Source organism: Electrona antarctica (genome assembly GCF_951216825.1).
Source record: "Electrona antarctica genome assembly, chromosome: 14".
NCBI classification, from domain to species: Eukaryota; Metazoa; Chordata; class Actinopteri; order Myctophiformes; family Myctophidae; genus Electrona; species Electrona antarctica.
The window spans coordinates 38,869,976-38,888,271 of record NC_136795.1 but is presented as its reverse complement, the minus strand read 5'-3'; the positions used below and the strand labels follow the sequence as shown (position 1 = coordinate 38,888,271).

Genomic DNA, 18,296 nt, shown 5'->3' with positions numbered 1-18,296 from the left:
CCACGGGTTGAGAACCCCTGTTCTAATGCATTATTAAAAATGTCAATGTCCTGAGTTGGAATCCCCAGTTTGGAACTAGTGTTTGCATGACTCCTCGTCCATCTATGTCTTCCTGCCTGTCTCCACTGTCCCGTTCAATACAAACGAGGCACAGATGATGCCTGGAAAATAATTTGCTTACAAATGTGAGCCCGAAGCTGTGGTTATAATGACCAAATGTGTACATCTCTCCAGGTGGCCTGCATGCAGTTCATCAACATTGTGGTCCACTCGGTGGAGAACATGAACTTCCGTGTCCATCTACAGTACGAGTTCACTCACCTCGGCCTAGACCAGTATCTGGAGGTAAGCTGATGCTTGATTGTGATTCAGATGTCCACTCCTGGGGCCGATTCACACTGAGTCAGTTTGATTCAAACTGTTCCCGAATACGATATTGCCTGGTCCCCGCTGGCCATGATTCACATTGGCCTTGATTCTTCCGCACCCGAGTACACTTGATTGATTCAATTGTATTCAGTGCTTTCACATTGCATCGATCCGTATCCGAGTACACTTCAATCGGTCCCGAGACCACCTCCATTACTACCGTGTCTGTGTGTGTGTGTGTGTGTGTGTGTGTGACGTGACATCAGACTCTGTCGCTGACGGAGAGCGAGAAGCTCCAGGTGCAGATCCAGGCGTACCTGGACAACGTGCTGGACGTTGGAGCTCTGCTGGAGGATGCAGAGAACAGAGGGCCGGTGCTCGACCACGTCAACGAGCTGCAGGAGCACAACACACAGGTTAGCCCCCGGCATGCACGCTGAGGAGCTCCCGTTCATGCTTGGTCGTGTGGAGGAGTTTATTTTGATTTAGTTTTAGTCATCTAGTCTTTTGAATAAAATTCTTCTAGGTTTTTAGGCTCTAAACCCCTAATTGCTCCTGATGTGCGGGTTAGGTGCCTTGCATGGTTTCCTCCGTCATCGGTGTGTGAATGGGTGAATGTAAATAATGCACAATAAATCCATGTAAAGAGCATTGGATGAAAAGCTATATAAATGTACCATTTACCATGTAGTCAACTAAATCTTTTTATTTTTATGGTTTATTAGACATGTAAAAACAGCAACAGAGTACAGTCGAACACTGAGGGCTCTATTTTTGTCCATGCTAAACCCTTTATCCCTAAACTACTTTTTTTTTTTTTTTACTATTTTGAAAGTTTTGAATAGTTAAAATAGCCAATCTACAAGCTTACAATGTGTCGATGTAGATCGGCTAGTTGAACTATTCAAAAATGTTTTCAAAATGGTAAAAAAAGGCAAAGAAGTTTAGTAGACTGAGTCCGTTTCCCAAAAATATGAACCCCCGAAGGCAAATCGTGTTAATTTATTACATACATGTTTTCTAGGGGTATTAAGGTCTGCTGAATCCAACGGTTATTTTTTGAAACCACATGGTTTCATGGAAATCATAAACCTACATTTCTTATCTCTTTACACAACTAACAGTAATAAAACAGGGGAGTAATTATGCCACTCAGTCACACATAATTTTGATATCAGATTATCAGGAAGCTCAAAGTCTAGACATTAAAGTGCATGCCAGTGAATTACACCTTTAATGAGCCTAACAATATGCTGTTGGAGGACAAGCATAAAAAGCTTTTTTTTGTACAGTACTGACTACAGTATGTGGACCATGGTGACATTGATCAATTCTTGATAAAATAGCTTCTAATATATTATTTAGGCCCCAAAATCTATACATCTCAGTCACACTATTAAGGCAACCGGCCGGTTCCACGCGCTGCACAAGGTGCCCTTTTTCACTTGAGCACCTGCCCCTCAAAATGTCTGTGCACACAGTCCACTGCATCCAGTCCTAGTATTTCAGAAATAACAGACCTCACATCCAGTCCTAGTATTTCAGAAATAACAGACCTCACTCTTGGTTATCTGAACTGACTTGTATATTACACATGGAGAAAATGTGTTATGTTATGATGGATAATTCAAGCAAGTTCCATGCGATTTGGCATGAGTTTGAATGAGTTTACTGAGCCAAGAGTAAATGAGACAGTTAACCAGGTACTGGAGTTCTTCATTCTGATTGGTGTATGATCATGTGATGTATTCTGATTGGGGGTTTCTCAATTGGGTGAAGTGGGGAGGAGAGCACCCTGGGCAAGACCTACGCTGAAAAGACTATCAGCGGAAGTGGCGGAAGTGTTGCGTGTAAGATAACTACGTCACGCGGTGCGGCTGTGTTTACTAGTCCCCACCCAATGATCATTTCAGCGGGAATACATTTTCGGGAACACAACGCTGCGATTGGTCAAAAAACGTTAACTTCCGGGGGCCTTTCGATAGCTTCTCTGCCTTAGGTTGTGACCAGGCTCTTCTTTTTCGCAGTTAAGTGAGCCTGGGACCGAGGCTAGGAGGAGAGAGAATATTGAGTGAGTGGAACTTTACTGGACAGTTTCACCAGAGTGTGTATGACCTGACACAGGTTGACATGACACAGAAGTGAAGTGGAAGTTTTCTCTGATAGTTTGATGCACAGTGCATGATTCTTGTGTCTGTTTTGTTTGAGTGAGTTATAAAAAGTCTTAAGTGAGTGGTAAAGTAACATGTGCTTGGACTGAGTGAAGAAAGCAAGTTAGTTCTCAACAAGAGGAGACTTTGGCTCATTCTAAGAGACTGTGTTTTGGAGTGTGTTCCTGACGAGGATTCGACGTTCCTGCAGTCTGCTCGGCTTCATCACATCTCGCCACCTCACGAACTGTTCTACAGATCTGACAAAGAACTGTGAGTAGGACTTTTGCAGTTGCTCATCAACAAGGACGGAGGATTAAATCATCATCACCCCTAGCCTGATTATCAGACTGTAGTCTGACATTGTCTCCTGTCTGAGCGATTACAAGGGGGAGGGGATTAGAATTTCCCTCAACCAATCACATGATAGCCACAGATCCGCCTTCATCTGACGTCGTTTGCAGGCGACACGGGTGCTCACATTGCTGCGCATGCGTGAATCACACTTGAATTAGGAGGGATTTATCAGTGGAGGCAAAACAACATTAATAAATAAGGAGAATAAAAACAATGGCGAACAACGACAAAGGGGAGGTAAAGAAGTCGTGCCGTCTGTGTAAGAAAAACGTGGAAGTTAAGGGGGTTATAACAAACACACGAGTGTTATTTAGCAGCGTAAATGCAGAGAAACTCTTAAGCGATCGTTTCAAAGATATCGGGGTCGTTCTCCAGTGTCGACCCGGCATCTCTTCTGGGAGGATCTGCAAGGCATGTTACTTACAATGTACTTGTCAGGGTAGAAGAGTCCATAAGTACTATTAATAAATGGAAGCATAACGTCGGGACCGAAACAGACGACGGAGGATCTGACAGAGTGGCGAAGAGGGACCGTGACACGCCAACGAAGACCCCATGCAAAAAGAAACTTTGTAAAAGTCTCAACCCAGAATCTCGTGTCAGTACAACAGAGGTAAACGCAACACACTGCCATGCTGAAACGTGTCAATAATGCAACATAAATGACTGCAGTTTTTAGTTCTCAACGTCCATTGAGCTTAGCCTGATTATCAGACTGTAGCTTTCTTGAAGAGACTCAGTCCACTCAGAGAGTGGGCGGGGTCTTTGGGCTGGATCCAGGCTACATCACCCCACCATCACCATGATCAGGCTGCAACTTTTGGTTTGTGTGTGCGCGCGTGTATGAGTGTGGGCCCACTGTGTGTTTAATGTATTAGGGTTTTGTATTTTATATCTGCTATTTAGGAATAGTAATCTGATTTTGGTTAAAGTCATGTAAAAGGGATTTTGGTACGAAATCTAAAGGTTTTGAAGAGTTTGGGTTTTGATATTTTATTTTAAGCCAAGTCAAGAGTGTTTGGTTTTATTGAAGGGACTCTACATTAGGTAGAGTTTATTTGGTTCCACTGGTTTAAAGGCTAGAGCCTATTTGGTTATATTACAAGGCCTACAAGGCCTAGTGTTGGTTCATTCTAAAAAGGGTTTACCACTGTTCTTGTATTGTCTACTGTATTGTATATTTCATGTTTTTATTATTTTTCTTTACCACTTTAAAAAGGGTTAAACACATTTGTAAAAGCAAATAACTTTATTAACCCTATCAGTAAATCTGATTTACATTTAAAGTGTGGTCTGGTATATTTCTTTAAAATAGGTATATGAGTTTTACGCAATTTACTCACACTTTATTTGAAATCTGAATATTTCATTTTATTCCCCATATATGAAAACCTAATTAAAAAAAAAAAAAAAAGTTTCTATACCTTTTTTTTTTTTTTTTTTGGTCAAAAAGATGCTATGTAATATATTTCAGTATAATGGTGGCCGCCATTTTTTTTCAGGGCTTAGCATCCATTTTTGAGTTATACATACAGCAGATTTTGATTCAGCAGCCCTTAATACCCCTAGAAAACATGTATGTAATAAATTAACACGATTTGCCTTCAGCACTTTAAATAAGCACATTTTCTGAAATCAAGCCTAGTCTATAGGGATAAAGGGTATAGCTGAGCATGGACAAAAATGAAGCACTTAGTCTAAAAGAGATAGCACCAGAAAAAGTCCTTGCGGTCTCCATTTAGGCCCTAAACTGTACAATCGACATGACATAGACTAGATGAGTCACATGACATGAAGAATAACAACAAAATTCAATAACTACAAAATAAATCAATATTTGTATTGTCGTGAGCTGCGTGGCGTTGCACATCAAAAACAGCGGATCTACAAGCTCACCCGTTGTGAGCTCGTAGATCAGCAATCTCACACACGGCACACACAGCCAAGCAGTGGCGCGCACAGACAGACACTAGGGGGTGCTAGAGCACCCCCTGCCCTTTTGGCAATGTGCCCTTTTGAAAAAAAAAAGAAGAAAAAAAACTTTTTTCTCTTTTTTTTTTTTTTGATTTTTCAAAAATAGCAGACCTACAAGCTCATAGCGCGCCACTCGGTGGCGCGCTATGAGCTTGTAGATCTGCTATTTTTCAATAGCTAAAGCATAACATAATGCTAACACCAAAAGGGGTTCCCGCCCAAAATGGATTAAGGCAACCGGCCGGTTCCACGCGCTGCACAAGGTGCCCTTTTTTAACTTGAGCACCTGCCCCTCTAAATGTCTGTGCACGCCACTGCAGCCAAGTCTAAATCTGGCATAAGAGTCCCTGGTCTGTCCATAATAACCGAGACTTTATGTAAATGTCATTAAAATCCTGCGGGACCCTTTCTTATATGTGCTGTTCTAGCTGAGCAAGAGGCTGCAGGAGGCTGCGACTCTGACTGCAGAGAGAAGCGCTGAGCTGGAGACTCAGCTCATGCAGAGCACCAAGGAGAACGGCCTGCTCAAGGTGAGTGCCGTGCTGTACTGCCTCGTGTGGACGAACGCTGCGTGTACAGCCTGATGAACTTAACCACTTAAAGGGGCATTCCACTCATTTTCAACATTTTACTATGTCATTAATATACCTTAGAGCTGTTGCGTGGAAATAATATAAAAGCCCCCCCATTCTGTGTTTCCTAGAACTGTAATTATGAAAAAAATGATTTTTTTCAGACTTCTAGTTCTAAATGTTTTTTTTTAAGTAATACATTTATTTAAAAAATGCATTTATGATATGTCTTTTTAAATGGTGTTTACTAGAGTACTTATATGTGCTTATATAATGCTTATATAATGCTGCCAAGCAGGGAGGCAATGGGTACTCATTTTATAGTCTTTGGTATGACCAGACCGGGGATTGAACACAGACCTACTAGTATCAGGGCAGACACTGTAACCACAAAGCCACTGAGCTGGTAATTAATGGAGGGAGTATTCAGAATTTCCAGAATAGCCTTTATATCTTGCTGAGATATTGTGTGTGTGATTTTTACATCACATCTTTTTTGGTGGTATTTATTTCCATCCCCGTCAGAGCTTTATAAATGGCATTCTAAATCCATCCCCACCGTCTGCTGTGTGTGTTTGTGTGTGTGTTAACACAGGAAAGCCTGCGGGAGTACAGCTCTCAGGTCGGCTCCCTGCAGCAGAGGGAGCGAGAGAGAGAGCTCGACAGGGAGAGGGAGAAGGACCGGGAGCGTCGTGTGAGTCACACGCCGGCCCAGAGCTCCTCGTCCTCCTTGGAGCTGGAGCAGAAGGTCCAGGAGCTGCAGGACAAGGGGCTGATCCGCCTGGGGCGCTCCCCCTCCGGGGGCCTGGACATCCAGGTGATCCCCGTCACCGTGGTAGAGTACATCCCTGCCGCCGCCGCGGCGGCCTCCGACCCCCCGCAGCCCACACCCTCCGAAAGCGACACGCCCGATTCAGCTTCTTCTCCTTCACAGTCACCGCCCGTCCTCCCTGCCGCTCCACCTCCTCCTCCTCCACCTCCTCCTCCTCCTCTGCCTGGTGGTCCAGGAGGGGTGACTGCTGCTTCTCCTCCTCCACCTCCTCCTCCACCACCACCACCTCCTCCTCCCTCACTGGGTTCTTCTGTTCCCGGTCCTCCTCCACCCCCGCCCCCTCCACCTCCTCCTCCCCCGCCTGGATGTTTGCCCCCGCCTCCTCCCCCGCCTGGCTTTGGACCCCCACCCCCTCCCGGAGCGCCACCCCCACCCGGACCCCCACCTCCCCCCGGAGCGCCACCTGCCCCGGGCAGTGAACCCGGTAAAGAGACTGGCTGAGGACCAGCCCTATGTTATGGAACGTTCATGTACAATCATAACTCCATCATTCCTGAAGGCACTTCTTGTATTGCATTTATCGTTCTCACTATTTAATAATTTTCTTTCTTTCTTTCTTTCTTTCTTTCTTTCTTTCTTAATAGATAAACAGATTCTACTGTTAGACGGATGTTAGGTTCTTAGCTTGCTTCTGATTCTTGATGACTATTTCTATATATTTGATGTATTACATGTATTGTTCTTGCTTACTGTAAATGTCACTGGATTAAGAGCGTCTGCTAAATGCCTAAATTGTATTTCTCTCCTCAGCAGCAAAGAAGAGGAAGCCCATTGAGACCAAGTTCAAGATGCCACTGTTAAACTGGCAGGCGTTGAAACCCAACCAGGTGTCGGGCACCGTGTTCAGTGAACTGGACGACGAGCAGGTGTTGGAGGTAAGATGACTCATGTCCTCGGTTCTCCAACCAATGACGCAGAGCTCATTCGTTCACTCCCTGCAGCCCAGGTTACTTTCTCTCTCACTGTGTTTCATTAGGAATTGGACATGGATCTATTTGCAGAGCAGTTTAAGACCAAAGCCCAGGGTACGCCGAAAGCTCTGTCCACAGTGAGGGTGTCCATGAAGAAGTCGAAGACCCCCAGCAAGGTGTCCCTGATTGAGGGCAACAAGGCCAAGAACCTGGCCATCACGCTCCGCAAGGCGGGAATGAGCCCAGTGGACATCTGCACCGCTATAGAGACGTATGCACTGATCTCACTGCTTTTACCATCTCAACAATAAACATTTGTGGTTTTCCCACTACAGCTATTATCATTAACACATTATAATTATAAATATGAACTACTTAAACCCCATACGCCTTGTTGATCAGGGTCCGTCAAGGGTCTATACTTGGTCCCCTCCTTTATGAGGGTCACTAGCCCCTCCAACATCTGGCTTTCAGAAATGTCGTCATAAGTCTATGGATTTTCTAATGTTTGTTTAGAGTACTTTAAACAAACATAGAGTACGATGTCCGTTTAAAGAAGTGACGCGCCCCCTCACTTCACACGAGTGTGATTATTTTCCCTCTACACCAAATCACGCATAACTGATCTACAAGCTCACAACGCATTGTGACGCAAGGCCTTGTGAGCTTATAGATTTGCTGTTTTCAATGAATGTTTGCGTATTGTCGTCAAATCGTTTGCCTGTTATGAATGTGATTATTAATAATTTGTACATGATTCCACTGATCCTGTATCACACGTCTGGTCTGTCCAGCTATGACCAGCAGGCTTTGGAGTTAGACTTCCTGGAGCTGCTGGAGCACTTTGTCCCGTCGGACTATGAGCTGAAGCTCCTGCAAAACTACGAGAAGGAGGGCCGTCCCATGGAGGAGCTGTCCGACGAAGACCAGTTCATGATTCGTTTTGGGAAGATCCCTCGCCTGAGCCAGCGAATCAACACGCTCACCTACATGGGAAACTTCCCGGAGACCGTAAAGCGCCTGGCGCCTGCAGCCGGTTAGCATCGTGTGTGTGTGTGTGTGTGTGTGTGTGTGTGTGTGTGTGTGTGTGTGTGTGTGTGTGTGTGTGTGTGTGTGTGTGTGTGTGTGTGTGTGTGTGTGTGTGTGTGTGTGTGTGTGTGTGTGTGTGTGTGTGTGTGTGTGTGTGTGTGTGTGTGTGTGTGTGTGTGTGTGTGTGTGTGTGTGTGTGTGTGTGTGTGTGTGTGTGTGTGTGTGTTCTCTCTAAGATTTGAGGTTTATTGTATTGATCTCTCATCCACAGCAACTGAACTCCATCATCGCTGCATCCCTGTCCATAAAGTCTTCGGCCAAACTAAAAAAGATGTTAGAAGTGAGTATGGCAGAGAGCACAGCAGGTATAGATGGTGCACTCCTAGCAGTATGTGATGTTCTCCATCTCCTCTGTTGTCCTGCAGATCATCCTAGCCTTTGGTAACTACATGAACAGCAGTAAGAGGGGAGCAGCTGGCGGGTTTCGCCTGCAGAGCCTGGACCTGGTCAGTTCCTTCGTTCTTCCTTTTAAAAAAAAGGCTTCTAACCTAACATTTTTCTGAAAAACCTATGTTTCTATGTCAGTGGTGCTCAACCTTTTTCATGTCAAGGACCCCCAGAATTATCTCTATAGGGCCACGGACCCCCATCTCAAAATATGTAGTTCCAGGGACCCCCCCAGAAGCAAATAGTTTAGTTAAATGTTCGCTCTGAAATATATATTCAATGATTTGCGCCACATTTGAACGATTTTTCAAAAATAGCAGACCTACAAGCTCGTAGCGCGCCACTCGGTGGCGCGCTATGAGCTTGTAGATCTGCTATTTTTCAATGGCTAAAGCATAACGTAATGCTTAAAACACCAAAAGGGGTTCCCGCCCAAAATGGGTTAAAACAGTGGTGTTCAACCCTTTTCTTATCAAGGTCCATTATTTATTCTGCATTTGAGCCACGGACCACCATGAGATGTATGCTTGCAGACCCAAAACAAAAGAATATGTCCACATAAAATGTGGTTATCAACTCCATCATTTAGCTGGGGACCACCTGGAAACCCCTCAATCACTCTACTATTGTTTCTTTTTTTCTTCAGCTGTTAGAGACAAAGTCCACGGACCGCTCCCAGACCCTCCTTCACTTCATCTGCAGCATAGTCCAGGAGAAATACCCTGACCTCATCTCTTTTCACTCAGAGCTTCACTTTTTGGACAAGGCTGCTCTAGGTAAAATAGACGTAGTGCTTTTCAAACGTTTTGTTACTCGCAGTCAAAGTCTAAAGTGTATTCGTTGTGAAAATAGCCTATTTAAAATGTGTGTGAAAGTCATGTAAATATGAATGCCAGGTTGATGGTGGTCAAAACTTTCTTTTTACTATAGGATTATATAGTATAGAGGGTATGCAAGTGACATGACATCATCATCACACCCGGAAGTTATGCGGGAACGCCTACTGAGTGGCAAAAACTACTTCCTGGCCTTGACCAAGGACTGTCTAAAGAGGACGAGACGCGAAGACCGTACGGGCGACGCCATGTTGCTTATGGAAGGAAAGAAACATGCGCAATGGGCTATATGCAGCCAACACTTCCGTGTTCAGCTTCCTTGGTCTCAACTGCGCATGTTTCTTTCCTTCCATGGAGCACCATAAGCAACATGGCGTTGCCCGTACGGTCTTCGCGTCTCGTCCTCTTTAGACAGTCCTTGGCCTTGACAGCCCATACATCCAGAAAAGTTGTATTTGATTGCATTAAACTGACTTTGTCACTCACTTTGCCACTCGATTTGCCACTCACTTTATGCATGTGCATACCCTCTATAGAATTTGCCTCTGCTCAGTGTGCTGTTAAATGTTGGGAAAGGAGTATATAAGGAGTATATAATTTATAAATGTGTAATAAAAATAATTATACCAAGACACACCCGGACTCGTCCGCTAAAGTAGACATGCCAGTAAAACCCCGATTTAACCACGTGAACCCCAATCTGGGAACCCATCAACAAAAAAAGAAAAAACGGCGCCCTGTTTTCCTTGGAATTTAACTCTGGATGGCAGGAGTTGCCTGTTTGGTGAGGTCCGCCTTCTGGTGGGGTGCCTATTTTTTTATTCCCACTAACGACAATGTAGACGGGTTCTGAATACCCCTGCCGACAGATTCATAGCGCAGCTCGGAATCTGTTCTTTAGTGATTACATGAACCCTAGCATCCTGATTCTGGGCTTGTAGAACAGCTATTTTCTCTATCGATGCACACCGTGTGGACTGGAGGGTTTAAGTGATTGACTCTTTGATTTGTTTTTATTCTTTGCCAGTCTCCTTGGACGGTATTCTCCAGGACATTCGCTCCTTAGAGCGGGGAATGGAGCTGAGTAAGAAGGAGTTCTTGGTGCAGGAAGACAACACCGTGTTGAAGGAGTTCATCAAGACGAACAGTGAACAGTTGGAGGCTTTGATCAAAGACAGCAAGAAGGCACAGGTTGGTGGGTGGTGGTGGGACATGACACAACGTCTTTGAGCAACGCACTTCTCATAAACATAGTGTTTCTTGCTCTCCTCTCACATTCCCCGTTCCTCCTCTAGGAGGCCTATGGCTTTGCGGTGGAGTATTTTGGAGAGAACGCCAAAACCACGCAACCCTCAATGTTCTTCCCCACATTCGTCCGCTTTGTGAAGGCCTATAAGGTGAGGATGTGTCCCAACCAACTGGCTTGTGGTGTTCTGAAAGTGTGTTCAAAGGCCTCAATCATCGGGTTCCCAAACCTTTTCATGTCAAGGACCCCCAAATTGACACTCATTAGCCCGCGGACCCCCATTTGAAAAGATATGCCAAGGACCCCCGTAAGAGAAGATCTTTACGGCTCTAGCAGTGATTCTCTGCGGCGGCAGTGGCTCAGCGGTAGAGTGATCGGATGGGAACCGCAAGGTTCCCAGTTCGAACCCGGGCTCTCCCAGAGTCGAAGTGTCCTTGAGCAAGACTCTGAACCCCTAATTGCTCAGGTTGGTGCCTTGCATGGGTTTCCTCCGGCATCGGTGTGTGAATGGGTGAATCTCTGTAAAGCGCCTTGAATAAAGGCGCTATATAAACGCACCATTTACCATTTAACTCTTTGAGCGTTTCAAGGATTTCTATATAGTAGGTAGACTTCTCTATGGCATAATCCCGTTTTTGAATGATTTATTGAAAATTCTCTGTTGTGAATGTGTGACAACGAAAGACCTTCAGAGAAAGCTTGACTTGTCTGCTTCCAGGAAAAAAATGAACTGAGTTGATAAAATGTTTAGTTTTTGTGTTGGAAGCCATTTAAAAGAGCCTGCATTTACACTGGGTAGTGTTTCTAGGACAACAAAAAAAGTTATGCCCGGTTGAAGTTTTATTTTCTAAATAACTTTTTTTCTGCTGGGCGTACATAGCCATGCAATATCTCATTTTAAAGGGTGAGTTGTCTAGTTCAATTAAAATAAAATAAAAAGTTTCTCACATGTACCACTGTAGATATTTTGCCATCTATAAATAGCATGGTCAGTCATGATCAATCTGACCTATCCAGCTAAAAGTCCCCATATCTCTGAATTGGAACATCATATAAACTCAATTCTTTTTTGGGGTAAAATTAGACATTCTAACGCACATTTTGATATATACCATGTTTACATAGTCTTACCAGTACCTTGTCTATTCATGCATGTATCTCAAAAACCTATTATGAAGAAACACAGTTTTGATAAAAAACACATCCAAGGACATTGTTTTGATATGACTTGGTGCCCATGAAATGTATCAAAATATAGACTTGAATGTATACTGTATTATAAAAAAGAAATTGAGTTATTACCATCTACCGTTACAGAGTAAATCACAGTTGAAACTCGCTTAGTCATATACAATAAACCTCACAATAGTGAACAAAATAGCCATGACAGGTCTAACTCATTGTAAAAGCGTCTTTTATTTTTTATGACTACTAACATAATAAAATTATAATAAATATTACAGAAAATAAATAGGCCTACATACAAAACAGTTGTCTCCAAACTCCCCAGTGTCCCCAAACCACTGCATTCCAGTTGTTCTTGACAGTGTGTGTAGGCTAAATAATAATAATAAAAAAATAAAAAACTGCCCCCCTGAAATGAATGAATCCGGTTCAGTGTCGGAGAACTCCATCGCAGTCTTGACTCTTCGTCTTCATCATCATCATCCTCCTCCTCATCTGATGTCAGTTCTAAATATATAAAAAATAAACATTTAGCTGTTGTCAGTGCACGCTACTATTACATGTGTTTGTAGCTGGCTGCTAGTATCACGATAAAATAATAGGCGACGTTAGAATGACACCAATGAGTGCTCGCAGGTATAATATCCAGCACCATCGCGTCGCCACATTCCACTGGCTGTTGGCTAGTTGCTAGCAAACACTGCAGAAATGGTACTGGCTATTGGCCGGGGGGGGGACGTAGGCTATCTGACATCATCGTCATCATCATCATCATCACACGGTGACACACTAAACAATGTAAAATCATGATTGTTGAGTGGTGTAAACCACTCCTACAACTGGCTTTTTTGTGCAGAAAAAATGAGCATGGTTGCTATGTTCACCCTGTTCACCCGGGTGTGATTCCTACAACTGGCTTTGTTTGTGCAGAAAAAATGAGCATGGTTGCTATGTTCACCCTGTTCACCCCGGTGTGATTTCATTACGTCAGACATGATTTCATTACGTCATACAGACCTTACACCACTCAGTTCACACGGGTGTGATTGTATACAATACAATGAATGCGATTATCATGCAAGCTCATATAACTCATGGACAAAAGAAATCTACAAGCTCACAACGCGTCGTGCATGTGACCTGTTTGAGCTTGTAGAGCTGGCTGCTAGTATCACGATAAAATAGGCGACGTTAGAATGACACCAATGAGTGCTCGCGGGTATAATATCCAGCACCATCGCGTCGCCACATTCCACTGGCTGTTGGCTAGTTGCTAGCAAACGTAACCTGCAGAAATGGTACTGGCTATTGGCCGGGGGGGGGGACGACGTAGGCTATCTGACATCATCGTCATCATCATCACACGGTGACACACTAAACAATGTAAAATCATGATTGTATACAATACAATGAATGCGATTATCATGCAAGCTCATAACTCATGGACAAAATAAATCTACAAGCTCACAACGCGTCGCGCATGTGACCTGTTTGAGCTTCATGTTTGTTCTCCGTCTTTGTAGACAGTAAAAGGTGCTGGCTAATGGCTGGAGGGGGGGTTAGTGTCGGTCGGTGCAGTTCAAATGTATCATAGCAGGCATGCAGCCATGCACGCATGGCAGTACAATTATTTTATATTGTAGCGTGCCATATAGGCGATCTGATCTGAAGAGTAACGTTCGCTCCTTTTATTTACCGTCTACAAATACGGAGAACAAACATGCATCGTTTACTGAAGCAACGCGTGGTTATGTGCGACGCGTTGTGAGCTTGTAGATTTCTTTTGTCCATGATTTCTGATCACTATAGAAGGGCATTTTCTACAATAAGATTACCTCAAAACATTCCGGGTTGATCGTCTTCTTTCAATGGTTTCCCGGTATAGCTCATCGGACGACGATGAGGAGACAATGAGTGGTAGTGGCCGGTCCCCGCTCCGGTTCTAAGCCCAGCCACCGGTCCCAGCGACCGGGCTGGTGGGGACTGGAGAAGGCGACTGGGACGCGTATGGATCAATACTACTACCACAAAACTCGCTCAAATAAATATTACTGCTTTCAACTTTTTCTGATAGAAAATCGCTCGGGCGAGACGTCAAACAGTGAAAACTATGAAAACTCCCTCCGCCCCCACTGTTTACTGGGGTGTGGGATCAGCTTCCAATGGCAAAGCGTACACGTGTGTCACGTGACACGGGTTTTCTGGGAAATGTAGTTGATATTTATGCTCAATACTCTATACAGAGGTGCGTACCGAATTAATCAATTGGTATTAATAAAAAAAGAGAACTACGGAAAATCACGTACAAGTCAGACAGAACTAATGCATAACTCCACGTGTTTTCCAGTAGTAATCTGTCTAAGGGTTAAGGACCCCCCAGTTTGACATGCGTTAGTATACGGACCCCCATTTAATGGCATTTCTATCTCTGGGACCCCCAATTTATATTGTAAAATCAATGTTAATTTAACTCTGAGTCCATTTGGTTCCATTTGTACACTCTCAGAGTTACAGACCCATAAAAATCCATTTGGTTCCACACTATCATTTAGCTGGGGACCCCCTGGAACTCCCTCAAGGACCCCTGGGGGTCCCAGGACTCCACTGTGGGAACCACTGTTCTAGTGTCTTGTTTGTTTTATTTCCCCAGAAAGCAGAACAGGACATTGAGAAGAAAAAGAAACTGGAAAGTGAGAGCACTGAGGAAAAAGTTCTCCAAACAACTTCTCCAAACAAGTCTGGGGCACAACAGGTATACATGATCACCCCTTGATACGCTAACGTTTTTGTGTGTGCGCCAATTTCCCACCCTTTTTCTTCCAATTTTGTCTTTATGCCAATTGCCATTCCCTTGTGTAGTCTTCTGGTTTGCCTTCTGACTGGTTGCTCCTAGGCGTGGTATTGAAAACACGTGCCTCCTCCGATACACATTCCACTTATTTTCATCGCATGGAAAAGTCACGTTTTGACTTTTCAACAGTCAAATACTGACTTTTCTTAAGGGGGCGCTGTTTTTCCTTTGTCTTGCCAATGGTAAACCAAACGGGGATCAAAACAGTTAAAACACGTGGATTAAATGCAACATAACGCACGTCACTCACCACCTCAATCCTCGGAATATTATGATATTGATTATTTTTCGATTAGTATTTTTTGAGAACGAGAGTTTTGCGAAGAAATAAAGTTTCGAAAATTTGTCAAACTAGGGGTTTTTCATGATGCTGAATCCATTCCAAGCATTAGTTTTGCATAAAAACACTCATTGGGCCAAATTTGGCCAATGTGCTGACCTTACATTTGTGATGATGGCTATGGCCGTTTTTAGCACAAGGAGTTTTTTATGCAAAACTAATGCTTGTAATGGATTCAGCATCATGATTACCCTCTAGTTTGACATATCACTTAAAGCAAAAGGAAATCTAGAAAATATTTGCCATATATTGTTATTCAGGAAATATTGAAGATACAAAATCAGTTTGGTTCTTTTGCAATTAGTTTGAGGTTGATCCTGTATTTTCCATAGATTTCCTGTACTAACTTGGTTGCATTGGTTTTCAGCAACACCCTAGCGCAACCAAGCATAAAATGACTTGTCTTTTAGTTCTACTGGATCTCTTCTCCACTAGTCCCTCCCTAACATTTTAGTCTAGTCTAGTGTATAGAGCGTTGCAGTTCCCGCCCCCTTTCATGATGACGCCAGGCCCAGGAAATAACTCCCAATGCATTTTTCCCATAGACATTTCAAAAAGTATTTATTTAAAGACCTTATAAGCGTCGTACAAAGCCAACTCGAGTTGTGACAAATTTGGACCAAACAAATAATTACAAAGAAGAAAAACAACAAAGAAAGTGTTGTAACCTGCCGTTTTCTTCTTCTTTCTAATTATTATTATTTGTCACAACTCGAGTTGGCTGTACGAGGCTTAAAATGTCTTTAAATAAATACTTTTTGAAATGTCTGTGAGGAAAATGAACGGGGAATCATTTCCTGGGCCCTGGTAGGGTGCGGGACTGCGACGCTCTATACTGCAGACTTGGTATAGAGCCCAGGGGTACCCCAGTCAGCTAACTAACTTTTAATGTTTGTCTTACTAGACCGGTGCCCAGCTGTAGAGCACCGAGTTGGTGCCCCACCCAAGTACCTGTGCCACCCATCTGTCTGTGTCCCTTGTATGCCCATATATGGAGATTTCTGTATCTGTCTCTCTGTGTCCCTTTATTCCTATATATGGAGTTCCCTTTATTCCTATATATGGAGTTCTGTGTCAGTCATGCCCAAATATGAAGGTCCAGGGCCTGGGCAGAGGCTTTTGTGATGGTTCTGGACTACCGGCAGACTCCCTGTGGGGGAGTGCAGAGTAACTCGGTTCTCGAGTTATGTGCATTACAGACGTACAGACATTTATAGATAGATTCATGCCCCCCCCAAAAAAAAAAAATAATAATAATAATAATCAGCATGCCCTCCGTGACTTCATCATGCAGCAACACGATTGTGATTTTTGAGGGCCCCGGCTATATACAGCTTTTGTCCCCTTACGTCTCATATTTGCCATTGACAATTAAAGGAGAATATTTGTTGAAACACAAACATTAAATGCCATTGACAATGAAGGGAAAAGTTACGTCATATGTAACCAATCACATGCATTCAGTTGTTCATGAGATGATGGTATCATTGATGATGTATGATGATAAGAGCGCCCCTCACTTCACACCGGTGATATTCAAGTATGTTGGTACAGTATCCAGGATTACAATAGTCTTGTTTGTTTGCAGTCCCCCATGACTCCCAAGATGCCCCAGATGGACCTGATAGCGGAGCTGAAGAAGAGGCAGGTGAAGCCCCAGGTGAAGGACGGAGGTCTGGAGGACATCATCACAGGTGTGTTGTGTTATCAACTCTTATTTTTACACACACTCTTTTGACAAGTGTCGCTCAAACTGAAACGGTGTACATTTCAACGGAACACATTAACCCATTAAGACCTGAGGCTTAAATCAGTAGTTCTCACACTTTCAAGATTTTTCAAAAATGTTCAAAAATAGCAGACGTACAACAACTCAGTGCGGCACAAAGTGTGGATTACTAATCCAAATGAAGTGTGGATGGATTAATGATTCATAATTTGTATGAAGCAAAAAAACATTTGTCTGCCATCACACACACGTTCTCTCTACAACAATGCTATGAGTTCTGCTAGCGCTCCCTCGGTCTAACGTCTAATTTATTTAAGCAATATTACAAGAGAGGGTGTGGTTTAACGTGATTATTGCCACGACAGTGATGCAGACATGCAGTCAGGAACGAGACGTAGTAGAGTTCCGCAAGCATCACTGAAGTGGCAATAATCACGTTAAACCACACCCTCGAGTGTAATATTGCAATTATACAACAGTTACCCTTAAAACTAAGAAAATCGCTGAAAAAAAAATATTGTTAATGACCGATGTAGTCACTACGACCACAAATGTCCCAAGAAACTAGCTAGCCTAGCCACCGAGTGGTGGCTAGGCTAATGCGGTGCAACGCATTATGAGCTTGTAGATTGGCTGTTTGTTTGTTGTTTTTCTGAGTATACTGTAAATCAGAAATATAAGTCAACTTGTCTGTGTTCTGTCTCAGACCTGAGGAAAGCTCCCTACAGACGGACAGACGGCCGGAGAGCAACGCCACGACAAGATACCTGAGCCCAGACACGTAATTTGTGCATGGAGTCGCATTTAAGCACACGGAACATGAACAAAAATGGACTGTACATAATATAAAATTTCATACAGTCTGGTGAAGTACCCTTACTGTATTTCCTCCACACAAAAAAATGCATTTTATAAAAAATGACATGGAGGAGGTCTCCCCAAGGCTTTGTATGTTAATGTTTTTAGTACTTTATCGTTGAAGAATAAAAATGGGTACACCTAGAGGCATTGTTGAGCTACTAAAATGCCACAACTTCAATGTACATTTGTTATTTTATATGATCTACAATAGAGGGTATGCGCATGCATAAAGTGAATGGCAGAACGAGTGGCAAAGTGAGTGACAAAGTACATTTAATGTTGTTTAAAGTCATTTAATGGAATCAAATAGGACTTTTCTGTTTGGATGTATGAGCTGTCAAGGCCAGAAAGTAGTGTTTTGCCACTCAATAAGCGTTTCTGCATAACTTCCGGGTATGATGATGTCACACGCATACCCTCTATAGGAAACATAATGCAGGAAATTTAACCGAGACAAGCTTTAAAATGCAAGCAGTCTCAACCTATAATTAATATTATATATATATACAACAACATGAATCAAGAATTGATATTCTGGATCTTGACCTTGTCCATCAAATTGCACCAAATGAGAATTACAGTTACGGTAGAAATGTAATATAGAATT

General features: G+C 43.2%; 1 protein-coding gene across 1 annotated transcript in view; it reads left to right on the top strand.

Moving 5' to 3' along the window:
- The window catches only part of fmnl1a (formin-like 1a), a 34,861-nt gene extending 17,029 nt beyond the window's left edge, over positions 1-17,832 (top strand). The window contains exons 12-26 of the mRNA XM_079519334.1: positions 235-345; positions 636-785; positions 5,279-5,380; positions 6,018-6,678; positions 7,005-7,129; positions 7,231-7,436; positions 7,960-8,194; positions 8,466-8,534; positions 8,620-8,700; positions 9,288-9,417; positions 10,505-10,668; positions 10,773-10,874; positions 14,559-14,660; positions 16,688-16,793; positions 17,535-17,832. Of these exons, the coding sequence (XP_079375460.1) occupies positions 235-345; positions 636-785; positions 5,279-5,380; positions 6,018-6,678; positions 7,005-7,129; positions 7,231-7,436; positions 7,960-8,194; positions 8,466-8,534; positions 8,620-8,700; positions 9,288-9,417; positions 10,505-10,668; positions 10,773-10,874; positions 14,559-14,660; positions 16,688-16,793; positions 17,535-17,599 (2,409 nt within the window). The 3' untranslated portion in view covers positions 17,600-17,832. The remainder of the gene's footprint in view (positions 1-234; positions 346-635; positions 786-5,278; positions 5,381-6,017; positions 6,679-7,004; positions 7,130-7,230; positions 7,437-7,959; positions 8,195-8,465; positions 8,535-8,619; positions 8,701-9,287; positions 9,418-10,504; positions 10,669-10,772; positions 10,875-14,558; positions 14,661-16,687; positions 16,794-17,534) is intronic.
- The last annotated feature ends 464 nt before the right edge of the window (positions 17,833-18,296 follow it).